Here is a 25,075-nt window from a genome sequence, read left to right as displayed (position 1 = left end):
TCGGCGAGAGCGGCAGCGGTGCCGTCACCAGCGCCGCCAGGCTCGTTCCTTTGCAGGACGCCATCTCCAACCTCTTCCATGCTGCCCCCTCTCCCTCCATTTCCCACTTACGGATCATCGCCACGTTTGCTGCCCAGTAGTAGCCACCCAGATTCGGCAACGCCAGCCCTCCTCTATCTCTACTACGCTGCAGGAACCCCCTCCTTACCCTCAGGGTCTTACTCGCCCACACAAAACCCATAATGCTCCTGCCTACCCTCTTAAAAAAGGCCTTGGTGATCACAATTGGAAGGCATTGGAATACAAAAAGAAACCTCGGGAGGACCACCATTTTAATCGACTGTACCCTGCCCGCTAGCGAGAGTGGCAACATGTCCCACCGTTTAAAGTCCTCCTCCATCTGCTCCACCAGCCGCGTCAAATTAAGTTTGTGCAGGGTCCCCCAGCTCCTAGCTACCTGGATCTCCAAGTATCGAAAGCTCCCTTCCGCCCTCCTCAACGGTAGGTCGTCTATCCCTCTTCCCTGATCCCCCGGATGCACCACAAAGAGCTCTCTCTTCCCTACATTGAGCTTGTAGCCCGAGAAGTCCCCAAACTCCCTTAGGATCTGCATGACCTCCACCATCCCCTCCACTGGGTCCGCCACATACAGCAACAGGTCGTCTGCGTACAGCGACACTCGATGCTCCTCTCCCCCTCGAACCACCCCCTCCATTTCCTGGACTCCCTTAATGCCATGGCCAAAGGTTCAATTGCTAATGCAAACAACAGGGGGGACATGGGGCACCCCTGCCCGTCCCTCTATACAGCCGAAAATCATAGATCATAGAATTTACAGTGCAGAAGGAGGCCATTCGGCCCATCGAGTCTGCACCGGCTCTTGGAAAGAGCACCGTACCCAAGGTCAACACCTCCACCCTATCCCCATAACCCACTAACCTCACCCAACACTAAGGGCAATTTTGGACACTAAGGGCAATTTATCATGGCCAATCCACCTAACCTGCACATCTTTGGACTGTGGGAGGAAACCGGAGCACCCGGAGGAAACCCACGCACACACGTGGAGGATGTGCAGACTCCGCACAGACAGTGACCCAAGCTGGTATCGAACCTGGGACCCTGGAGCTGTGAAGCAATTGTGCTATCCACAATGCTACCGTGCTGCCCTTATACTTAGACCTCTGCCGATTCGTAACCACACTCGCCACCGGGGCTCTATATAGGAGCTTAACCCAACTGATAAACCCCTCCCCAAACCCAAACCTCCGCAACACTTCCCAGAGATACTCCCACTCTACTCGGTCAAAGGCCTTCTCCGCGTCCATAGCTGCCACTATCTCCGCCTCTCCCTCCACCGATGGCATCATAATCACGTTTAGAAGCCTCCGCACATTGGTATTTAGCTGCCTGCCCTTTACAAGTCCCGTCTGGTCCTCGTGAATCACCCCCGGGACACAGTCCTCAATCCTCATAGCCAACATTTTTGCCAGCAACTTAGCATCTACGTTGAGGAGCGAGATCGGCCTATACGGCCCGCATTGCAGTGGGTCCTTATCCCGCTTCAGGATCAAAGAGATTGTCGCCTCCGACATTGTCGGGGGCAGGGTCCCCCCCTCCCTTGCCTCATTGAAGGTCCTTACCAGCAACGGGGCTAACAGGTCTACATACTTCCTGTAGAACTCCACCGGGAACCCATCCGGTCCCGGGGCCTTCCCTGCCTGCATGCTCCCCAGTCCTTTAACCAGCTCCTCCACCCCAATTGGCGCCCCCAAACCAGCCACCTCCTGCTCCTCCACCCTCGGGAACCTCAGCTGGTCGAAGAATCGTCGCATTCCCTCTTTTCCCCCTGGGGGCTGGGACCTATACAGCTCCTCGTAGAAGGCCTTGAATGCCTCATTCACTTTCACCGCACTCCGCACCGTAGTTCCCTTTCCATCCTTGACTCCACCTATTTCCCTCACTGCCATCCTCTTACGGAGCTGATGTGCCAGCATCGGGCTCACCTTCTCCCCATACTCATACATCACCCCCTGTGCCTTCCTCCACTGTGCCTCTGCCTTCCCAGTGGTCAACAGGTCGAACCCCGTCTGGAGATTTCGTCTCTCCTGAGTAGTCCCTCATCAGGGGCCTCTGCATATCTCCTGTCCACTCTTACGATCTCCCCCACTAACCTCTCCCTTTCCCTGCCCTCTCTCTTCTCCCTATGAGTCCTGATGGAGATTAACTCTCCCCTGACCACCGCCTTCAGCGCCTCCCATACTACTCCCACCTGCACCTCCCCGTTGTCGTTGGCCTCCAGATACCTTTCGATGCACCCCCGCACCCTCCCGCACACTTCCTCGTCTGCCAGCAGTCCCACATCCAACCGCCACAGCGGGCGTTGGTCCCTCTCCTCCCCCAGCTCCAGTTCCACCCAGTGCAGGGCGTGGTCTGAAATGGCTATGGCCGAGTACTCCATTCCCTCCACTTTCGGGATCAATGCCCTGCCCAGAACAAAAAAATCTATCCGGGAGTAGGCCTTGTGTACATGGGAGAAAAAAGAAAATTCTCTGGCCACAGGCCTGGCAAATCTCCACGGATCTACTCCCCCCATCTGATCCATAAACCCCCTGAGCACCTTGGCCACAGCCGGCCTCTTTCCGGTCCTAAATCTGGAGCAATCCAGTGCTGGGTCCAACACCGTGTTGAAATCCCCACCCATTATCAAACTTCCTACCTCCAAGTCCGGAATACGCCCCAACATTCGTTTCATGAATCCAGCATCGTCCCAATTCGGGGCGTATACATTTACCAATACCACCCCCGTCCCCTGCAACCTACCGCTCACCATCACGTATCGACCTCCATTGTCCGCTACTATGTTCTTGGCCTCAAACGACACCCGCTTCCCCACCAGTATTGCCACCCCTCTATTCTTCGCATCCAGCCCCGAATGGAACACCTGTCCTACTCATCCCTTCCTTAACCTGACCTGATCTGCCACCTTCAGATGTGTCTCCTGAAGCATGACCACGTCCGCCTTCAGTCCCTTTAAGTGCGCGAACACTCGGGCCCTCTTAACCGGCCCATTTAAGCCTCTCACATTCTACGTGATCAGCCGGATTGGGGGGCTACCCAACCCCCAATCCCCCCCCCCCTGCCGACTAGCCATCTCCTATCTTAGGCCAGCCCCGTGCCCGCGTCTCCCGCACCCTCCAGTCCCCCAGATGGGGAACCCCCGACCCAACCACCTCTTCCACTTTCAGTTCCTCCTCGGCCAATGCAGCAGCAACCCTATTGTCCCCCCCTCTCCCCCCTCCCCTGCCCCCCTCCCCGCTCGATCCGAATCTAGCTCTTTTGCTCCCCCCATAATACTTCCGTACGTCAGCTGACTCCTGCTGACCCCGGCTTCCCCCGCCTTCCCGTTGACACCCCCCCCCGGTGTGGAAATCCCTCCTCATCCTTGCGCTCCTCCACCCCCCCCTCCCTAACGCGGGAAAACGCCCGTGCTTTCCTAAGCCAGCCCCGCCCCCTGTGGCGCAGCTCCTGTTGCGGCCTTATCCCAATTCCCCCATCCCCGAGTCTCACCTTCCTCCAGCACCGACGCCCACATTCCTCACTGTCCCCCCATCAAGAACTCTTCCCCCATCCCCATCCATCGTCCCACCCGTGAAACATTCTTTACCCATATTTACAACCCTGTATACAGTCAACATCTCCCCCACATCCACAGTCCCTCAGTTCGAGTCCAATTTTTCCGTTTGGATAAAGGTCCAAGCCTCTTCTGGCGTTTCGAAATAGTGGTGTCGGTCCTGATAGGTGACCCACAGTCGTTGCTGGCTGCAGCATTCCAAATCTCACCCTTTTTTTATGCAGCACCGCCTTGGCCCGGTTGAAGCCAGCTCTCCTCTTTGCCACCTCCGCGCTCCAGTCCTGGTAGACTCGGATCACCGCATTCTTCCATCTACTGCTCCTTCGTGGCCCATCTCTGGACACTCTCTCTGTCCACGAAGCAATGGAACCTCGCCACTATCGCCGTTGGCGGCTCACCAGCCGTGGGTCTCCTCACCAGTACCCGGTGAGCCCCTTCTAGCTCCAGGGGGCTCGGAGAGGCCTCCGCACCCATCAGCGAATGGAGCATCGTGCTCTCATACGCCCCGGCATCAGCCCCCTCCACTCCTTCGGGGAGACCCAGAATCCGGAGATTCTTCCTCCTTGACCTGTTCTCCAAGACCTCGTGTCTCTCGGCCCACCTCTTGTGCAGCGCCTCGTGCGCCTCCATCTTCACTGCCAGGCCCAAGATCTCGTCCTCGTTCTCGTTAGTTTTGTCCTTCACCTCTCGGAGCTCTACCGCCTGGGCCTTCTGGGTCTCCTTCAGCCCCTCGATCGCCAACAGCATGGGCGCCAGCACCTCCTTTTTAAGCTCCTCCACGCAGCGCCTGAGAAACTCCTGCTGGTCCGGTCCCCATGCTGCTCGATCTCCGCCCTCCGCCATCTTGATTTTTCCCCCTCGTTTCTGCCGCTGCTCCAAAGCCTCTTTTTCCGCCGCTCCACTGTTAATCCCCTCCATACGATGGAAGGGGGACCTTACTTCACCTTCCCACACGGGATTTAGTCAAAAAAATTCCATTGCGGCTCCCCCGGAGAGCCCAAAAGTCCGCTATAGCGGGAGCTGTCGAAATGTGCGGCTTAGCTCCGCATCGCCGCAACCGGAAGTCCATACAGGGCATTGTTGAGACCACACCTGGAGCATGACTTACTGTTTTGGCTCCTTATTTAAGGAGGGATATATTTGTAATGGAGATCAGAGATTCACAAATTTAGTTCCTGGGATGAACGGGTGGTCTTAAGAGAAAATGTTGAGCAAATTGGACCAATACACGTTCATGTTTAGAAGAATGAAAAGTACCTTATTGGAACTTGGACGATTCTGAGGTAGCTTGACAGGATAGAAGCTACGGGTATACGGGTATGCGGAGATGGTTCCCTGTATGTGGGAGTCTAGAATTAGGGGACACAGCGTGGATAAGGTGGAGGAATTCCTTCGCGGAGGGCCATTAATCTTTGGAATTCTCTACCCTAGATAGCAGTGGATTCTGGGTCATGGGATATATTCAAGGCTGATTTAGACAAATATTTGATCTATAAGACAGTTAAGGGCAAAGGGGGCAGGCAGGAAAATGTAGTTTCGGCCACAATCAGATCAACCATGAACTTATTTATATTATTGTGTGGTTGGCTTGGAGTAATTACACTAAATTTTCATAGACAGCTAACAGCAAAACATTCTGGATCATAACTTCCTCGGAGTGGGAATCCAGCATACCAACATAGCTGCGTTAAAATTCTTAAGAACCTGTCTCACCTGACCTTCCTGACTCAGGTCGGGTGCGATTCAAGCAGTTCATTTCATCCCCGGCTCCAACAGTGATGTGTAAAAGATGCGGAGCAAATGAGGACATGCACCCTTTCTTTCTACAGCACTACCTGCCATAAAGCAGGTGAGTTTAAGGGCTGGATTCTCCATTTGGGTGGCACAGTGGTTAGCACTGCTGCCTCACAGCTCCAGGTCCCAGGTTCAATTCCGGCCTCGGGTGACTGTCTGTGTGGAGTTTGCACTTTCTCCCTGTGTCTGCGTGGATTTCCTCCAGGCGTTCCGGTTTCCTCCTACAGTCCAAAGGTGTGCAGATTAGGTGAATTGGTCATGCTGTATTGCCTCTTAGGTGAGGTTACTGGCCAACAGGGATAGGGTGGGGGTGTGCGCTTAAGTAGGGTGCTCTTTCCAAGGGCCAGTGCAGGCTTGATGGGCCGAAAGGCCTCCTTCTGCATTGTAGAGATTCTATGATTTTTAAAAAAATGTATTTTATTCATAACGTACATGAAAAGTTACAACATATCAACAATTCGGGAAACAATCTTCCCAACACACAACTATATAGTTTGTACAAATTTTTCCCCTTCCTACTTCTCCTTAATCTTCACCACCCGCTCACCTCCCTGTTCTCCCTCCACCTGTATATGTCTCCGATCCTGCCCTCTGCTTCCACATCTGGAAGCAGCAGTTGCTCCAGCGGAGTGTACCTCGGCAACCTGGGGAACTCTTTCCAAACCTTCCGTGCGACGTCCCTTATCTGCAGGTACCTAAATTCACTTCCTCTCAGGAGCTCTACCCTCTCCTTCAATTGATCTATACTGGCAAACCCTTCTTTCAGGTACAAATTCCTCACCTTAACCAGTTTTCACACAATTGTGTTCACACCAACATCCCCATTGTCCAAAGTGCCTACTCACCTGGTTGCAGATCTTCACCGTGGACTGCACCACCGGGCTCCCTGAGTATCTGCTCGGCGCCATTGGTAACAACGTCGTACCCATAGCCCTCAACCTGGACCCCCACAGGATTCCTTCTCCATCCTAACCCATTCTACCCCCTCTCGTTCCTACTATCACTTCACCTTCTCCACATTCACCGCCCAATAGTAATGTAGCAGGTTCGACAACGCCAACCCTCCTTGCTGCCTCTGCATCTGTAACAGGGTCCTCTTAACCCTTGGCACCTTCCCTGACCATATAAAATCCGAAATAATTGTGTCCAGTTTCCGAAAGAAGGCCTTTGGTATAAAGATCGGGAGTGTCGGGATTATGAACAGGAACCTTGGCAGAATGTAAATTTTCACCACTTGGACCCTCCCTGTCAAAGTCAAGTACAGCGTGCCCCACCTCATGAGATCCTCCCAGCCTCCTCCACCAGTTTTGTTAAATTCCATTTGTGAAGCATCGCCCATTCCCTCGCTATCTGAATCCCCTAGTATCTAAACCTGTCTCCAGCTACCTTAAATGGCCTCCCCACTAAAGTGGCTCGCCGACCCAACTCATTCACCGGGAACACTTTGCTTTTCCCTACATCTAACTTAAATCCAGAGAACGCCCCAAACTTCCCCAACAGGCCCATGATCCTCTCCATACTCTCCAGCGGGTCCAAAACATACAATAGTAGGTGGTCATCATAGAGCGATATCTGATGCTCCTTTCGTCCCCTCGTAAACCCTCGCCACTCTGCCGAGCCCCTCCGAGCCATTGCCAGAGGCTCTACAGCCAGCGCAAACAGCAGCGGCGACAGCGGACATTCTTGCCTTGTTCCTCTGTGCTGTTCAAAGTTCCGTGAATCCATGTCGTTGTTCCGCACACTCACCCTCGGTGCCACATATAACAGGCGCACCCATACCACAAACTTCAGCCCGAACCCAAACCACCCCAGGACCTCAAACAAGTACCGCCACTTCATCTGGTCAAATGCCTTCTCCGCATCTGTGGGCATCACTACCTCTGGTACCTAAGCGCCCACCGGGGTCATAATCATATTTAACAGCCTCCTCATATTACTAGAAAGCTGCTTGCTCTTTACGAAACCTGTTTAGTTCTCCGCAACCACCCCAGGACACAACCTTCTATCCTTCCCACCACCAACCTAGCCAGCACTTTCATGTCTGTATTTAACAGCGATATTGGCCTACACGACCAACATTCCAACGGGTCCTTCTCCTGTTTTGGTATGAACATGATCGTTGCCTGCCTCATCGTGTCCAGCAACTCCCTCTTCGCCAACACGTCTTTAAACGGCCCCAAGAGATGTGGTTCCAGGTCCGTTGCAAACTCCTTATAAAATTCCACCGGGTAACCGTCGGGCCCCGGGGCCTTCGCAACTTCATATCCCTTATACTGTCCAATATCTCCCTCAGCCCCAGGGGCTCCTCTAGCGCCTGCCTCTTCACTTCCTCCAGCTGTGGAAACTCCAGTTCATCTATGACTCGTCTCATGCCCCCCTCTTCACCCCCCCGGGTCCGCCCTGTACAGCTCCTTATAATAATCCCTAAACGCTTCAATTATCTGCCCCGGCTCCGACACCACATCCCCTGCCCCAGTCTGTATCTTCAATATTCCCCTGGATGCGACCTGCCTCCGCAGCTGATGCACTAACATTCGACTCGTCTTCTTCCCATATTCGTACTGCACCCCTCTTGCCCTACGCAGCTGTCCTGCCGCCCTCCCTGTTGTCAGCCTATCAAATTGTCCCTGTAATTGTTTCCTCCTTGCCAATCCCTCCATGGTGGGCACCCTTGAATACTCCCCATCTCCCTCCACTATCTCGTTCATTAGCTGTTCATAGTCCACACTCCTTTTCCTATCCGCATGTGCCTTGAACGAGATAACCTCTCCTCGGATCACCGCTTTTATCGTTTCCCTGAAAGTGGCCGCTGACACCGCCCTGTGTTGGTTCAATTCTACATAATCTTTAATCACAGCCCGCACTTTGTCAAAAAACCCTTTATCTGCCAAGAATTCTGAATCGCACCTCCACCCCAGCCTCTGCTCCCGTCCCGATCTAAGCTGAATCTCCAGCCAATGGGGCGCATGGTCCGAGAATACTATCCCCACGTATGCTGCCCCCTCTGCCCCGACCAAAATCTCCCGGCTCACCATAAAAAAAGTCAATTCTGGAATATACTATGTACACATATGAAAAAAAGGAATATTCCCTTTCCCCGGGTTCTTGAAGCGCCACGGGTCCACCATACCCATCTTTTCCATAAACCCACCCAGCTCCTTTGCCATTCGTATCCTACCCATTGACCTGGGGCTCAATCTATCTACCCTCAGCTCTAGGGTACAATTAAAATATCCTCCCATAATCAACTGGTGCGTGGCCAAGTCCATGATTACTGCCAGCAACCCCCTCATAAAACCTACATCATCCCAATTCGGTGCATACACGTTCACCAATACCACCCTTCTAATACCCCCCTCACAATCAAATATCTTCCACCCGGCTCCCTCTCTACCTTCGTGCTCACAAACCCGTTTTCTTACTCATCAAAATTGCCTCTTCCCACGAGTGGGGTTGAGGGTGGTTAGGGGGTGAGGATGATGTTGGGGTGAACCGCAATTCAGCAGGGTCTCGTGTCCTCGCTTGAGGCCGATCTCCAACACAGCGCCCGATGACCAGTTGCAGGGCCCACTGCTCTGCCGCAGTGATGGGCCACAGTCCAACGGGCCCTATCCAGTCTTCTCCCGTCCTTGTGGTTATGAGCGGCCTTCTCCTGGAGGTGGGGGGACGGGGAGGGAAAATGCACTGTGTTAGACAGTCCGACACATGCGACCCATGGGGTGGGTAACTGGTGACTTCAGTGGCCAGGGCACCTGGCCATGGCGGCTGGTATGGGTGCCGGCATGTGGTGCAGGGTGAGGTAATGGGTGTGTGGGGCAGGGTTTGGTGCCAGTGGCACAGTGCTGCCGACGCACCCTTGCTGACCGGAGGAGATTATACGTTTTTTTACGGCACTGCATGCCGGTCCGGGTGGTGTTACTCGTGGTGTTGATGGCCTCATCCACCAGCCTCCTTCCTGGGCCGAAATACAGGGTCATCCGCCTCTCGTGCACAATCTCCAGGAGGGTTTCAAGCTTGGTGTCGTTGAATCTTGGGGCCGTACTCCTTGCTGCCATCTTCTTAGCTCGGATGGTGACACTCAGGGGCAATTTAGCATGGCCAATCCACCTAACCTCCACATTTTTGGACTGTGGGATGAAACGGAGCACCTGGAGGAAACCCACACAGACACCATAAGACCATAAGACATAGGAGCGGAAGTAAGACCATTCGGCCCATCGAGTCCACTCCACCATTCAATCATGGCTGATTTCAACTCCATTTACCCGCTCTCTCCCCATAGCCCTTAATTCCTCGAGAAATCAAGAATTTATCAACTTCTGTCTTAAAGACACTCAACGTCCCGGCCTCCACCGCCCTCTGTGGCAATGAATTCCACAGACCCACCACTCTCTGGCTGAAGAAATTTCTCCTCATCTCTGTTCTAAAGTGACTCCCTTTTATTCTAAGGCTGTGCCCCCGGGTCCTCGTCTCCCCTGCTAATGGAAACAACTTCCCTACATCCACCCTATCTAAGCCATTCATTATCTTGTAAGTTTCTATTAGATCTTCCCTCAACCTCCTAAACTCCAATGAATATAATCCCAGGATCCTCAGAGGTTCATCGTATGTTAGGCCTACCATTCCTGGGATCATCTATGTGAATCGCCGCTGCACCCGCTCCAGCGCCAGTATGTCCTTCCTGAGGTGTAGGGCCCAAAATTGCTCACAGTATTCTAAATGGGGCCTAACTAATGCTTTATAAAGCTTCAGAAGTACATCCCTGCTTTTATATTCCAAGCCTCTTGAGATGAATGACAACATTGCATTTGCTTTCTTAATTACGGACTAAACCTGCAAGTTTACCTTTAGAGAATCCTGGACTAGGACTCCCAAGTCCCTTTGACACGAGGAAAATGTGCCGATTCCGCGCAGACGTGGCCAGAATTGAACCCTTGTCCTTGGAGCTGTGAGGTAGCAGTGCTAACCACTGTGCCACCATGCTGCCCCTCCATTTCCCACTGGTTTCGTTGGTGGGGGATGAGGGTGGTGTGAGGAAACCCACACCATTTCTCATTGGAATCGATTGTTTTCCACCTGGTCCCAATGCTAGCCCCTTAACGGTCGCTGAATCGGTCCAGTTGCATGCCAATTTTGCTGTTGTGGAATCCTGCCCCAGCGTCAACACTTAGTCTCAGGAACGGAGAAGCCTGCCACCTGACTCTCTAACAGCATACTCCAAAATTGCCTCTCTCCACAGTTTCTCAAAATATCTCACTCCCCTGTCTGAGCTCCACCCCAGCACTGACCTCAACACCTCCAGATAAAAAAAAAGTGGGCAGGATCTCCTGATCGTGTTGCGCCCGCAAAGCTGTCGGGAGGTCCCACCTCCGAGATCTACCAAGCTCACCATGTATCGCAAGATCTAACGCGGTCTTGCGAGACAGCACAATGTAAATCCCACCCACGATAGGCGGGACCACGTTCTGGCAAATCTGCTTATTAGAGTGAGAGAGCAAGTCTCACTCTAATATGCGTTCCCGAGATCTAACCAAAGGCAAGGGATCTAACCCCTTCGCCTTGGGAGACCTCGGGCGAGCACTGTTCAGTACTGGTCTCCACAAACGAGGAGCAGACAGAACGACAAACATGGGTGTCTCCCATGGCTTTGAGGCCCCCAAGTGCATGCTCTATGGGAAGGGTGGTACACTGGCACTGCCCAGGTGGCACTGCCAGACTGGAACTGCCAAGGTGCCAAGCTGGCATTTTTCTGCACAGTGATCAGGCCAAGGGGTGCCATGTGAGGGGGTGAAGGCTTGGTTGGAGTTGATGGTGGGATGGGTAAGGACATGCAGTCCAGCCTGTACGACAATTGTGCGCTACATTATTTTGCAAAAGATAGGGAGGTGTGTCAGTGGGTGTGCTGAAATCTGTTCGGCAATGTAACAATCACATTTGAATAGCTGCCAGATAACTAAAGGGTATGTCGGGCTCAGATACAGCAGTAAAGAGCTTAGTTTAGGAGCTGGAAAGCAGGAGAAGTCATCTTTCCACAGAAAGCTTGATGGCCCTCCAAATATATGCTGTGGATCAGTGGCAGCAGTAATCCATGGGGGTCAATGGGCAGCACGTCAGCACTGTTGCTTCACAGCTCCAGGGTCCCAGGTTTGATTCCCGACTTGGGTCACTGTCTGCGCGGAGGCTATGCATTCTCCCCGTGTCTGCGTGGGTTTCCTCCGGGTGCTCCGGCTTCTTCCCACAGTCCAAAGATGTGCAGGTTAGATGGATTGGCCATGATAAATTGCCCTGAAGTGTCCAAAAAAGTTAGGTGGGGTTACTCGGTTACAGGGATAGGATGGAGGTGTGGGCTTAAGTAGGATGCTCTTTCCAAGGGCTGGTGTAAATTGCGTGATAAGTCTGCTGGAAAGGCCTGAATACAATGCGGGGTAGAAAAGATTCAATGGCCTTACACATGTGATTATGGTCAGCGAATGCATCTTCAAATGCTACCAACCACACCAGTAACCTCACACACCACTTAATGCATCACACCCCCATCATTCACCCCTTAGCAATCTCTGGCAATCAGGACTTATATTTAATAGAGCTGGTTTAGCTTAAAGGGCTAGACAGCTGGTTTGTAATGCAGAACAAGGCCAGAGCGCAGATTCAATTCCTGTACCAGCTTACCGAACAGGCGCCGAAATGTGGCGACCAGGGGCTTTTCACAGTAACTTCATACTTGCGACAATAAAAGATTATTATTATTGATGTTAATTTTCATCACCTCCCCCTCATGTTCACATATTTCAGCTTCTACATACTTCCATAATGGCAGCACATCACCCAAGCCAATTCAGGGAGAAGTGCTCTCTGAAGACCCGAGATGCATAAGGCGTCCTGCTTAGGGCCCTCCTCCTTCTCCTCCTGTAAAGAGCTCTGCTGCCTCTGCTCCATGTCATGTTCTACTCCAAGGGGACTGCAACTATAGCCCTCATAATTGGGAGTATGTCCTGTGCTCAGAGACCTTTCAAATCCACACCACTCCTTCTTAAGGGCCAGCTCCATTAACATCTGACTAATAGAGCTTCTGTTAACTCCTCCAACAATATACTTCCACTAACTTTGCAGCAGCAAAACAAAAATCAAAACGTTGAATGGTGATGCCTTTCAATAGCATTGATGGAAGCTCCCTCATGCAGTTGAACTAGTGCATGCTTAAGAGAGAGCATGAACAGGTGTGGTCCAAAATGGCAGATTTGTTTGTTGTTTGTTTAACGCTTATTGTCACAAGTAGGGTTCAATGAAGATACTGTGAAAAGCCCCTAGTCGCCACAATACTGGCAGCATGATCTGCCCACTCTCCATGCATTAGGTGGTTGTACGGGACACCAACACTATTATCCTTCAAAGCATGATGATCAGTGAAAGCCACTCCAGAAGGTGTCAGGAACAAACCCCCAGTCATTTTCTTTATCTCCCTGCTCCCATATCACCAAAACTAGCAGTGCTACCAAGCTGAACTTTGCAGACAAAAGGTCGTGGAAGATTGTTAAAGTAAGACTGTAGGACTTAAACACTGGGTGGGCTGAGGCAGACAACAAATCATCCTGACCTTGTCAGTGAGGCCTCATCTACATGGCCCATGTTACATGAGTGCCCTGCCTGAAACTAGCAGGAAGTGGTAGATGAATATTAGGTGGATGGGTAATGTCTGGTGACAGGGTGTCTTCATGTGACTGAGGGAATGGTCCTTGGCACTCCTCCTGGCCTCATAAGGACAGATAAAATAAGATAAAAAGACAATATTTTGGGTCTCATTTGGCCCCAGTCTTCTCAGCTTAACTGGCAGAAAAATTGTAGCAACTTCTCCACTTAGGTCCATGGTTAAAAAAAAGCTGTCAGGTCTCATTGAACTCATATTTGAAGAACACCCCTGTTGATTTTGCTGGGTGTCATTCTTGCTTGATCAGTCGGACAAGTTAGGAAGGCTGTAGAAAGACAGCAGGATATCAGGAGTTCTTGGCCAAGCATGCCTTGATTTTAAAATTTGCCTCTTTCCTTACCTCTATGGTAATGTCCCCTCCCTGCTATCTCTTAGTTCTGCTTCAGCCCTACATCCCCCTGATATATCTGTGCTTAGATAATTTTAGCCTCTTGAGCACCCTTGATTTTAATTGCTTCACCACTGTTAGCCATGCCTTTCTCTCTCCCTGAGCCATTCTGACTCTCTATCTCTTTTTCTTCCTTTAGACAGTCCTTAAAATCTACCTCTTTGACCAAACATTTGGAAAGCTGCCCTAATATCTAGCGATGCTTGATGTCAAATTTTGCATTTTAATGGTCCTATGAAACGCTTTAAAAGCACTAAGTAAATACAAGTAGTTGTTTTAATTGTCTACCGGTCTGATTGCCATTTGGTGGACAAGGTTAAAACTCTCCCTGTAGAGATTTAGAAGGCAAGGTTAAGAGGAAAGGGGAAAGAGAGATTTTGAGATGGAAAGATAGAGAAGGGGAGAGAGAGGGAGGGAAAAAATGGACAGCTCATGGTCTATGAGAAGGGTGGAAGCAGAGACGATGAATGATTTCAAATCAAAATTATATGGTCACTTAGGAGAAATAGACTTGCAATGCCATGTGGATAGATCAGGGGATTGGAATTGACCAGATTGCTTTACAGAAATTGTCATCACTGGAATGGGCCAAGTGGCTTCCATGTCCAAATAGCTCTGAGTATAATAGGGGGACATTTTCTAACAAATGACAAATACACCAAGCATCTATTCAAAGTATTAAATCCATTAAATACATTTCAACTAATTATTTAAACTATAGATTTTTTTTAAACAGCCAATTACCATAATTATCCTTTTACTGTATTTTCCAAACTAAACATTTATCCTGGGATGAATGTGTGATGAGTTGGCCTTGATTGTTGATAATTTGCAGCTCTTGTAGTGAGTTCAATATTGCTGTAGATTTTGGTTCCATTAGAGAATAAAATGACTTAAAGACCATTTTTAGCTATATTTACTCCACATTCAGTGCACATTTATTCTTTGGTTTACTACAAACAAATAATTTGCACAAGTATAAAAGTTAGTCCAGAGTTGCAATAACAGTCATAAGAACTTTGCCAATCACATGGTACAATTGATTTGTGAAAATTACTAGATTTGGGCATTTAAAAAATTGTACAATAAAATAAGCATCTGAAATTTAGTCTAATATATTACATCTCTACACACTGTACTTCAAATTTCCATTGTTTCATCAGCCCAAGTGATTCCAATAAGCTGATGCAAACTGTATCCTCATAGATGTGAAGGGAAAAAAGTATTAAAACATTATTTACTGTACACTGTTGTAACACTAAGTGTACATGAACCATTTCAATCGCATTCTGTAATCTTCATGTAAGAACATCAACCATTCTTTCCAGTTTATTTGTAATGTGTTGCTTCTCTTTTTTCTTTAGTTATAAATTTAAAAATGAAACAAGACATTTGTTTTCTGTACATGTCTAAAAGGTGACAATACATTTGATTTTGCTTGTTCATTTGACCTCTTCAAATTAATTCCACAGGCTAAGGACAATCATTAGCTGGGAACCAGGCAATAATGGACAAATAATAGGTTGGAATATTTTGTCTACTTTGTGCATACTGTTACAGAAATAGGACATAATTCTTCAAAAGAAAACGGTTGTCAAAATATTCCATTTTAGCAAATATTCATTTTATAGGGCATTGTTCCTTCAAGATTTATAATAAGAATTTGAAACATTACATTTTACAAATTGCTTGTTATATATTTTTATCATCCAACATTTTGTTTACCCCATTACATATTTTCTGCAGAGAAGCTTTGTAAGATCCAAATGGATTGTACAGTGCAGCCAAGAACTCACAATTCGAAAAGTGATTAAAGACATTATTGATGCGTCCATGTGACTTGACGGTTAGATGCTGGTTAATGATTTGATGAAGCAAGTCTCTGCACTCATTCAGAAGATTGGACAAAACATTCCGATCGAAAGTAAAGTCAACCTGATGAAAACTGACAACGGTCATTGCTAACTGATGAACCTTCTTCTTGAACTTCTCCACGAGCTCCGTCTCATCTTTATTGAATTGATTATTCCTGTAGAGGACCCCTAGTTTTATGACTACCTTGATAAGATCTTTGACAATCTTTTCTGCCTCTTTTTTGTTCTGTGTGTATTCTTTGGTTGTTTTGTATAGCTCATCCAAAACATCACTGCTTGTATCGTCGATCAATGCAATTGCTATTGACTTTGATGCCATCTTGCCGAGTATTTTCTTCTGGGCCTGGACAGCTAGGCTTTTGGAATTGAAGATCTCTGTGGCCACTGAAAACAAAGACAAAACAGATTAAGCGCATGGTCCAGAGTTGTATTAATCTCTGAAATGTTTCAAAATGTTTTGTTCTGTGCAATCTGCTACTTGTTCCTTATAATGTGAAAAGGTTTTCATCATATGTCTGACACAGTTGTCAGCTGCAGCACTGCATAATATTTCTGGTTATATCAGGGTAAAATTGACCATACAATTCTGCTAGATTATTTGCACTAAACTTGAAACTGAATGCCTGCATTATTTCTTTGTGACTTTACTGCTTGTAAAAGCATGATTAAATCAACCAGTATTTAATGTTTACATAGCCGGCAAACATTTACATGTAAATCATTAGTTCTTAATCAATGTTTTAAAGGCTACAACTTGTAAATTCAATAAATTCAAAGGTTAAATAAATGCAAAAACCTTTGACTCCTTGTGTGATGCTCAAATTTGCTACATATTCAAGCCTGTGTCTCATTTTGGTATCAAATGCTATTCTACAGCACAGATGGATAATACATTAGCCATGATCTAGAAAGGGCCATAGGCATCTCTCCCTATTATAAAGAGGCATTTGGTTATATAGCTTGAGGGGCATCTCCCCACATCAAGCTTACGCAGGTGCCAAGTGTGCCTCAGCCCAATGGGAATTGAACCCATGCTGTTGGCATTATTCTGAACCACATCTAGCCAACTGAGCTAACCACCTCTCTGCAGCATAGATAGCAAATCATATTAATGTTTCCAATAGCTGGAATTTTACAGCTGAAGAAGGGGCTATAAAACTGGGTGCCTTATCTTTCCCCACCCACCACCATCACAGGTTTACCAGTGGAGGCTTGTGCAGCCTGCTCACCTGTGGGCCAACTGAGGTCTCAAAAGCAACCAAATTGCTGGCAGTGGGGGAGGCCGGAACCAAGATTCCAACCTGCCAGGTGAAACCTGGGGGACTGGTGGCCTCTTTTGCCCCGTTTGATGGGCCCCCTGTTCCAATTGGAGGCCCCCCAAAGGTATGCCATCCTCTGTGTTTCCCTCCCTCCTGCCCTATCCACCCCGTCCCCCCAACCACCCCGTCCCTCCTCCCCAACACACAGTCACACTGGGCCTTGCTTGTCTCACCCCAGCAAGACCCATGACGCATTTTCAAATTTGGCTTCATGCAGCAAGTTTCCCTTGGGGAACTCACTACAATTACAGCAGTGGCCCCTGCTCCTGGTGTTGCTGCTGGGACCAGAGAGCTGCCACCAATGGAGTCGAAGACCTGCCTCAAGCCAATTAATAGTGCAACGGCCATTATGGCTGCAGGTGAGGAGCCAAGCAGCCGATCTTGCCTGCCCCAACATAACATTCTGCCCAATAGTATCAGCACTAAGTCCTGAAAGACAACGGGCGCGATTCTCCCCCACCACGCCGGGTGGGAGAATCGGCGGGGTGCCGTGCGAATCGCGCTACGCTGCCCCGACCCCCGCACGTGATTCTCCCCCCCCCCCCGAAACCAGCGGCGCGCGATTCGCGCCGGGCAGCTCGGAGAATCGCCGCAAACGGCGAGCGGCGATTCTCCGGCCCGGATGGGCCGAGCGGCCGCTACGACAGGTTCCCGCCGGCGCCAACTACACTTGCCATCCACGCTTTGGGGGGGGGGGAGGCCTGTGGGGGGGGCTCCTTCACTGGGGGTGGCCTCCGATGGGGTCTGGACCGCGATCGGGGCCCACCAATCGGCGGGCCGGCCTCTCCACCCCCGGGCCTACCTCCTTCCGCGAGCAGCCGGTGCCATGTTGGTGAGGGGCTGGCGTGCGTAAGAAGTTCCCCGTGCATGTGCAGGATGGCGCGACCCAACTGCGCATGCGTGGGTTGGCGCGGCGCCCCTTTGGCACCACGTAAGGCGTGAACCGCTCCAGCGTCGTGCTGGCCCCCTGTCGGTCGTGCCTGGGCCGTGTTCGCACCGTCGTGAAACGCGACGGTGTTCACAATGGCACGGGCACTTAGTCCCGGGAGCGGAGAATCCCACCCATAGTTTCATCAGGTCACAGTGCAACTAACAGGGATAGTAACCTACTTGACCTCATCCCCAAAATATCGACCATTGATATGATGAACCAGTATGCAGTCCTGGTGAAGACGGAATTACATTTTCAGTGTGAATGTAATGCTATTATTGTGTTAAGTGCGACAGATGAAGGACAGATGTAGTAGCCTAAAATTGATAAATGAGGGATTGTGGTTCATCAGCAGAAGTAGAATTCTAGAACACACTGTAACTACACGGTCACTATTAGTTTGTACCAACATTGACTTAGTGGACAGAATGGTCTACTTCTGCTCCTTTGTCTTATGATCTGATGGTCAACATGGAATGGATCATCAACAAAGCCATACGCTGGCACCTCACCATTAACCTGAGCAATGACACTCAGTTTGGGCTTTTCCACAATCACCCAATTCCATGCCACTTCATTGCCTGGGTCCATACATAGATACAAGAGTTGAATCAGAGGACAGGTGAGAATGGTTGTTCTCAATGTTAAGGAGAAATTCAACCAATTATGGCAGCACAAAAACAATGATGTCCAGTGGCGAGAGTGATACCTGATACAAAGAAAAACAATGATGATTTTTTTTTAGACTAATCCTAATCATCACTGCCTGAGGATATTGCTGTAAGAGAGCTTCACAAGTCAGTTTCTTGGCCCAACTATCTTCAACTACTGCACCAATAACTTTCCCCATCATAAGATCAGGGTTGGAGCTGTTTGCTGACTACTGTCTATTGGGAATTCTTCCAAGTCACTTGGTCAAAAGTCTGGAATTCTCTGCTTAACACCATTGTGGCTACACCATCATCACAGAGGTTACAGAAGTACTGGGAGAAGGCTCACCAAGTGGGATGGATAATAAATGCTGCTTTGCCAATAAATAAAGAAAACCCCAGAGACCACCTAAATAAAGACCCCTCCCAGTGACCACCTAAATAAAGAACCCCCCCCCCCAGAGGCCCTGAAATAAAGAGAGACCCCCTAAGAGGCAGACCACAGAGACCCCCTAAATAAAGAAAGCCCCCAGAGACCACCTAAATAAAGACCACCGACTAGAGGCCCCTAAATAAAGACAATCCCTCCCAGAGACCCTGGAAATAAAGAGAATCTTGCTTAAATGATACTTGGAATACTGCTTGCTGTTCTGATCACCAGATTATACAAAGTATACAGAGACACTGGAGAGGATGCAGGGAAGATTTACAAGGACGATACCAGAAATGTGTGGCATATAATATAAAAATCAGAAAAGGTCTCTTCTGGACTTCCGGTGGCGTGGGCGAGCAGGGCGGCCGCAGCAACAAGAGCTCCCGCCGGTGGCCACGATTTTGGGGAAATCCCCGAGTCCTCACGCACCCCCCCGACTATCGTCGGCCTTTGGGGCCGTCACGAGCAGTCAGCGGGGCTGGTTTAAAAACCGGCGAAGAACCCCGCGCAGGTGTCGGGCGGCGGGGGCTGAGGCGCCGGGCCCGGCGCGGCAGGTCAGAGCAGTGGGGGTGGAGCTAGGAGGAGGCCGAGGCAACAGGCCCGAGGCCAGGGCACTATGTAGGGAGGGTGCTCCACGTCGGATGGCTCCCACCTAGGAAGAAGAAAGAAGGTTGAAGCCTGGTCCCAGGTGAATGCAGAGGAGAAAGAAAGAAGATTTAAGGAAGTTGGGTGAAAGTTTTTTTTTCTCTCTCCCCCCCTTTTTTTTCAATAAAGAAGAATGTCAGATTGATGAAGGGCAGGAAGGTGAAGGGGGAGAGAGGAGAAAAGAAAGAAGATAAAAAACAATAAGCCACTAAAGGATGCGAAGAGCAGCGTTGAAGAAAGGAGGAAACGCGGGTTCGCCGCCGAAGGAGAAGACGAGCAAAAGTGTTGACAGGATGGCGGAAGCCGAACTGCAAGGCGGGGCCGCACTACTTACGGTGGAGAAGATGACCGAGGTGATGGCGGTGGAGCTGGAAAAACGTTTGGTGAGGCACATGGAGATCCTGAGGAAAGAGATGGCGGTCGTGTTGAGGTAATTGGTGGAAGAGGCAATCGACCCGATCAGGGTGGAGGTGGCAAAGGCATCGGCCGAGGTGAGAGAGCAGGGCGAGAAGATGAAGGAGGTGGAGGAGGCCATGACACGACAGAGCGACCAGGTCACCTCGATGGGGGACGAGCGGCGGAGGGTGGTGGAGGTTAACAGAGGGCTCCGAGCAAAGCTGGAAGACTTGGAAAACCGCTCAAGGCGGCACAATTTGAGAATTGTGAGCTTGCCCGAAGGGACAGAGGGCCCAAGGCCAATGCAATACTTCGCTAGGAAGTTGGCGGAGCTGATGGGGGAGAGTGAGAGCCCCACCCTGTACGAGCTAGACCGCGCTCATCGGTCATTAAGGCCGAAACCCAAAGTGAATGAGCCGCCAAGGGCAGTAGTTATCTGCTTCCATAAGTTTTGCATGAAGGAGAAAGTATTAAGCTGGGCGAAGCAGGAGCGTGAGGTGCTGTGGGATGGTACTGCGGTTCGGATCTACCAGGACTAGACGGTGGAATTGGCAAAAAGACGAGCGGCGTTTGGACGAGTGAAGGCGGCTTTGTACAAGAAGGGGGTGCGATTTGGTGTGGTGTACCCGGCGAAGTTGAGAGTAACATATAACGCCAAAGACTTTTATTTTGAGACAGCGGAGGCGGCTGAGGCGTTTGTGAGGGCAGAAGGCTTGGGACAGACGTGAAAAGCGGAACTGGAAGAGAGACTGTGGACTGTGTTTGAGCGGCTGGAAAATGTACAAATGCTACAACTTTCTTTTTACTGATTTGTATTGAAATTTACTTCTCTTTGCATTGTTACAGAGTTCAAGTTAATGGCGTTCTGTGTTGCGATGGTTAATTGTTATGTTAGTGAATTGTAGGGGCTGGATTGTTGGGTTTGTTTTGGTGTTTCTTTCTCTGGGACTGGGTGGAAGGGGCGAGAGGTCTTGGCGGGGGGAGCCACCCGCGCTAGCTAACTAAAGTCAGTTAGTGAACGGGGGTGAGGTAAGAGGAGGACTGAGGACGTTGGAGCCTGGATAGCAGGCTTCAATGGGCCTACGAGGCGAGCAAGAGGGGGTGGAGGGATCGATGTTGGGGGATGTTTTTGTAGGGGGGGTTCTTAGGAGGGGGGGGGGGGGTTTGATGTTAACAATGGACAGGGGCGGGTCAGGCTTATGGGGCAGGGCCCGGTGGTATGGTGATGGTGAATAAGAAAGGTGGGGTGGGGGGGGTGAGAGACCCCCAGTAAGGATAATCACTTGGAACATGAGAGGGCTAGGAGGTCCGGTCAAGAGGTCAAGGGTGCTTGCACATCTTAAAAGTTTGAAAGCCGATGTAGCAATGCTGCAGGAGACTCACTTGAGGGTGAAGGACCAGGTGAGACTTAAAAAGGGATGGGTTAGCCAAGTGTTTCATTCCGGATTTGATGGAAGGGCTCGAGGGGTAGCGGTGCTGGTCAGCAAAAGGGTACGCTTCCAGATGGAGAAGGTGGTGTCAGATCAGGGGGGTAGATATGTGATTGTGACAGGGGCGCTGGAGGGGAGACTAGTGGCACTGTCAAGTGTATACGGTCCCAATTGGGACAATGTGGGATTCGCGAGGAAGGTGTTTGGGGCTATTCCCGACTTGGACACGCATGAGCTGATTGTGAGGGGGGACTGGAACTTGGTGCAGGGGCCAAGGTTGGACAGATCACGGCCGCACTCGCTAGTCCCATCAGGGGGGACGAAGGCGCTGGCTGGGCTAATGGTGGAAATGGGAGGGGTGGACCCTTGGAGGTTCCTGCACACAAGGGAACGGGAATACTCGTTTTTCCTCAGAGTTCCATAAGGTATACTCGTGGATCGACTTTTTTGTGGTGGGGAAGCCTTTGCTGGCTGGAGTCAAGGGGTCGGAATACTCTGCAATTGCAGTGTCAGATCATGCTCCACGCTGGGTGGATATGGTGCTGGAGAAGGGGGCAGCGCAGAGACCGCGGTGGAAACTGGATGTGGGGCTTTTGGGGAACCAAGTGTTCTGTGAGAAAAAATTGAAAAGGTAATTAAGGAATATGTAGGTTTCAATTGTACGGGTGAGGTGTCGAAGGTAGTCGTCTGGGAGGGTCTAAAGGCGGTGGTGAATGGTGAGGTAATTTTGTTTAAGGCCAGGGTGGATAAAGAGGAGAGGTTGGAGCGGCAGAGGGTAACAGATGAGATGTTGGAGGTAGATAGGAGGTATGCAGAGGATGGGGACCCGGCGAAGCTGGAAAAGAGGAAGGAACTACAGGCGAGCTTTGACCGACTGTCCACCAGGAAGGCGGTGCGCCAACTGAGACGCGCAAGGGGTACAGTTTACGAACATGGAGATAAGGCAGGTCAGCTCCGGAGGGAGGCAGCGGCAAGGGAAATTCATCAGGTGAAGGATAGGGCAGGGAAGTTGCTGATTAATAAGGTTTTTGAGGGGTTTTATGAGAGGTTGGACAAGTCAGAGCCACTCGGGGGAGACCGTGAGATGCAGGAATTTCTAGATGGGTTGGAGTACCCGAGGCTAGGGGAGGGGGACAGGGCTACATTAGAAGGAGCAATAGTGGAGCAGGAGATAAAGGATGTGATTGGGAGGATGCAGTCGGGGAAGGTGGCAGGGCCGGATGGGTTTCGGGGGAATATTATAAAAAATTTAAGGATAGGTTGGCACCCCTGGTGGTGGGGATGTTTGAGGAGGCAATAGGGAAGGGGGTGTTGCCGCAAACCTTGGGGCAGGCATCAATTTCACTGTTGCTAAAAAAAGATAAGGATCCGACGGAGCGTGGGTCGTATCGGCCCATATCACGTCTGAATGTGGACGTAAAAGTGTTGGCGAAGGTATTGGAGGGTAGGCTGGAGGAGTGCCTTCCGAAGGTGAGAGGGGAGGATCAGACAGGGTTCGTGAAAGGGAGGGTTTTGAACGTTGTTATGGCACCGGCGGAAAGAAAGGAAACGGAGGTAGTTGTGGCATTGGACGCCGAGAAGGCGTTTGATCGGGTAGAATGGGGGTACCTGATGGCAGTGCTGGAGTGGTTTGGGATAGGACCAAGGTTTGTGAACTGGGTAAAGCTTTTATATAAGGAGCCGAAGGCGAGTGTCCGCACAAATAATATCAGTTCGAGATACTTTTCCCTCCACCGTGGGACGAGACAGGGATGTCCTCTGTCCCCCCTGCTGTTTGCACTTGCGATTGAGCCGTTGGCCATCGCATTGAGAAGTTCGGGAGCATGGAAAGGAATAGTGCGGGGGGGGGCGGGATAGAGCATAGGGTGTCCTTATATGCCGACGAATTGCTGCTGTATGTGTCGGATCCGAGTGTGTCGATAGGAGGAATATTGGAGCTACTGCAGGTGTTTGGGTCTTTCTCGGGGTACAAGTTGAACCTGGACAAGAGTGAGTACTTTGTGGTGTCTCGGCCGGGGGTGGGGGCAGGGGTGGGGGGGCTGCCATTCCGTAGAGCAGGGACTCATTTTAGGTATCTGGGGGTGCAGGTTGCCCGGGAGTGGGGGAGGCTTCGCAGGTACAACATCACTAGTTTGGTAGAGAGAGTGAAAGCCGATCTGGCAAGGTGGGATGGCCTTCCTCTGTCACTGGCGGGTCGGGTACAGGCGGTTAAAATGAATGTGTTGCCGCGATTCCTGTTTATTTTTCAATGCCTACCGATTTTCCTGACAAAGTCTTTTTTCAGGGAGATTGAGGGAAGGATTACCTCATTCATATGGGGAGGGAAGGTGGCCAGAGTGAGAAAGGTGCTGCTACAGAGGGGAAGGCAGGCAGGGGGTTTGGGTCTCCCGAACCTGTTGTACTACTACTGGGCGGCAAACGTGGAGAAAGTGCGGAGCTGGGTCAGAGGGGTTGATTCTCAGTGGGTCAGAATGGAGGAGAGTTTGTGCAGGGGGTCGGGGCTGAAGGCACTTGCAACAGCACCGCTCCCGATAGCTCCGGGGAAATATTCAGGGAGTCCGGTAATAATAGCTTCATTGAAAATCTGGAGGCAGTTTCGCCAACACTTCGGGTTGGGTTTAGGGTCAAGGGAAATGCCGATTCGGGGGAACCACAGATTTGAGCCAGGGAGGTGGGATGTAAGTTTTCGGAAATGGGAAGAGAAGGGGATTAAGACGCTAAAAGATTTGTTTCTTCGGGGTCGGTTTGCAGGATTGAGGGAGCTGGAAGCGAAGTATGGGCTAGAGCAGGGAGAAGTGTTTAGGTACATGCAGGTTCAGGATTTTGCCAGGAAGGAGATACAGAGCTTCCCAGAGGAACCGGCTTCCACATTGCTGGAGGAGGTGTTGACGACAAAGGGACTGGAGAAGGGGGCAATGTCAGCGGTGTACGGAGCTATTCTGGAAGAGGATAAGGCACCACTGGAAGGGATCAAAGCAAAGTGGGAGGAAGAGCTGGGAGAGGTTATAGGGGAGGGGGTCTGGTGTGAGGTGCTCCGGAGAGTGAATGCCTCCACCTCATGTGCGAGGTTGGGGCTGATACAGCTGAAGGTGGTATCTAGCGCGCACCTCACGAGGGCGAGGATCAGCCGATTTTTTGAAGGAGTAGAGGATGTGTGTGAGCATTGCGGGAGGGGGGGGGGGGGGGCGCGAATCACGTTCATATGTTTTGGTCCTGTCCAAAGTTGGGGAGTACTGGGAGGAGGTGTTTAGGGTAATTTCCAAGGTGGTGCGTGTGAAACTGGACCCGGGTCCCTGGGAGGCCATATTCGGGGTGTCGGACCAGCCAGGGTTGGAAACGGGAGCGGAGGCAGATATCATAGCCTTCACCTCGTTGATCGCCTGAAGGCGGATCCTGCTGGGCTGGAGAGCAGCCTCTCCACCCAGTGTCCTGGCGTAGCGGGGGGAATATTTGACCCTTGAGAAGGTTAAGTTCGAACTGAGGGGAAGCTCGGAGGGGTTCTACAAGTCATGGGCACTATTTATTATGCACTTTCAAGAACTGGATAACATCGAACATTAGTTGGGGGGGTGGGTGGGGGCTGTGTAGATTAAGGGTGACTACGGGTAATCCCTGATTCCTTTTTGTCATTTGTTTATGTAAACATGCGGGCTGATGTTTGGGGGTTGGTGGGCGGATGGGATCGTTGTTATTGTGGGGATTGACATATCTTTGCTGATTATTGTTTATTGTTGATGGGTGTAAATGTGGGAGAAAATGTGAAAAAGGAGAATAAAAAATATTTATAAAAAAAAAGAAAAGGTCTCTTCTCTCTTATGAAAAACGCTTGATGAGTGACCTAATAGAGGTCTTGGAAAATTAGGAAAGGTTTCAATT

General features: G+C 50.4%; 1 protein-coding gene across 7 annotated transcripts in view; it reads right to left on the bottom strand.

Moving 5' to 3' along the window:
- Positions 1-14,424: 14,424 nt before the first annotated feature.
- The window catches only part of LOC140429472 (tumor necrosis factor alpha-induced protein 8-like), a 211,111-nt gene continuing 200,460 nt past the window's right edge, over positions 14,425-25,075 (bottom strand). For all 7 annotated transcript variants that reach the window (XM_072516512.1, XM_072516517.1, XM_072516515.1 and 4 more), the window contains one exon: positions 14,425-15,779. In XM_072516512.1, the coding sequence (XP_072372613.1) occupies positions 15,214-15,779 (566 nt within the window). In that variant the 3' untranslated portion in view covers positions 14,425-15,213. The remainder of the gene's footprint in view (positions 15,780-25,075) is intronic.

This window comes from Scyliorhinus torazame, chromosome 9, assembly GCF_047496885.1.
Source record: "Scyliorhinus torazame isolate Kashiwa2021f chromosome 9, sScyTor2.1, whole genome shotgun sequence".
Taxonomy (NCBI): Eukaryota; Metazoa; Chordata; class Chondrichthyes; order Carcharhiniformes; family Scyliorhinidae; genus Scyliorhinus; species Scyliorhinus torazame.
This window is presented reverse-complemented; position numbering and strand designations above follow the sequence as displayed.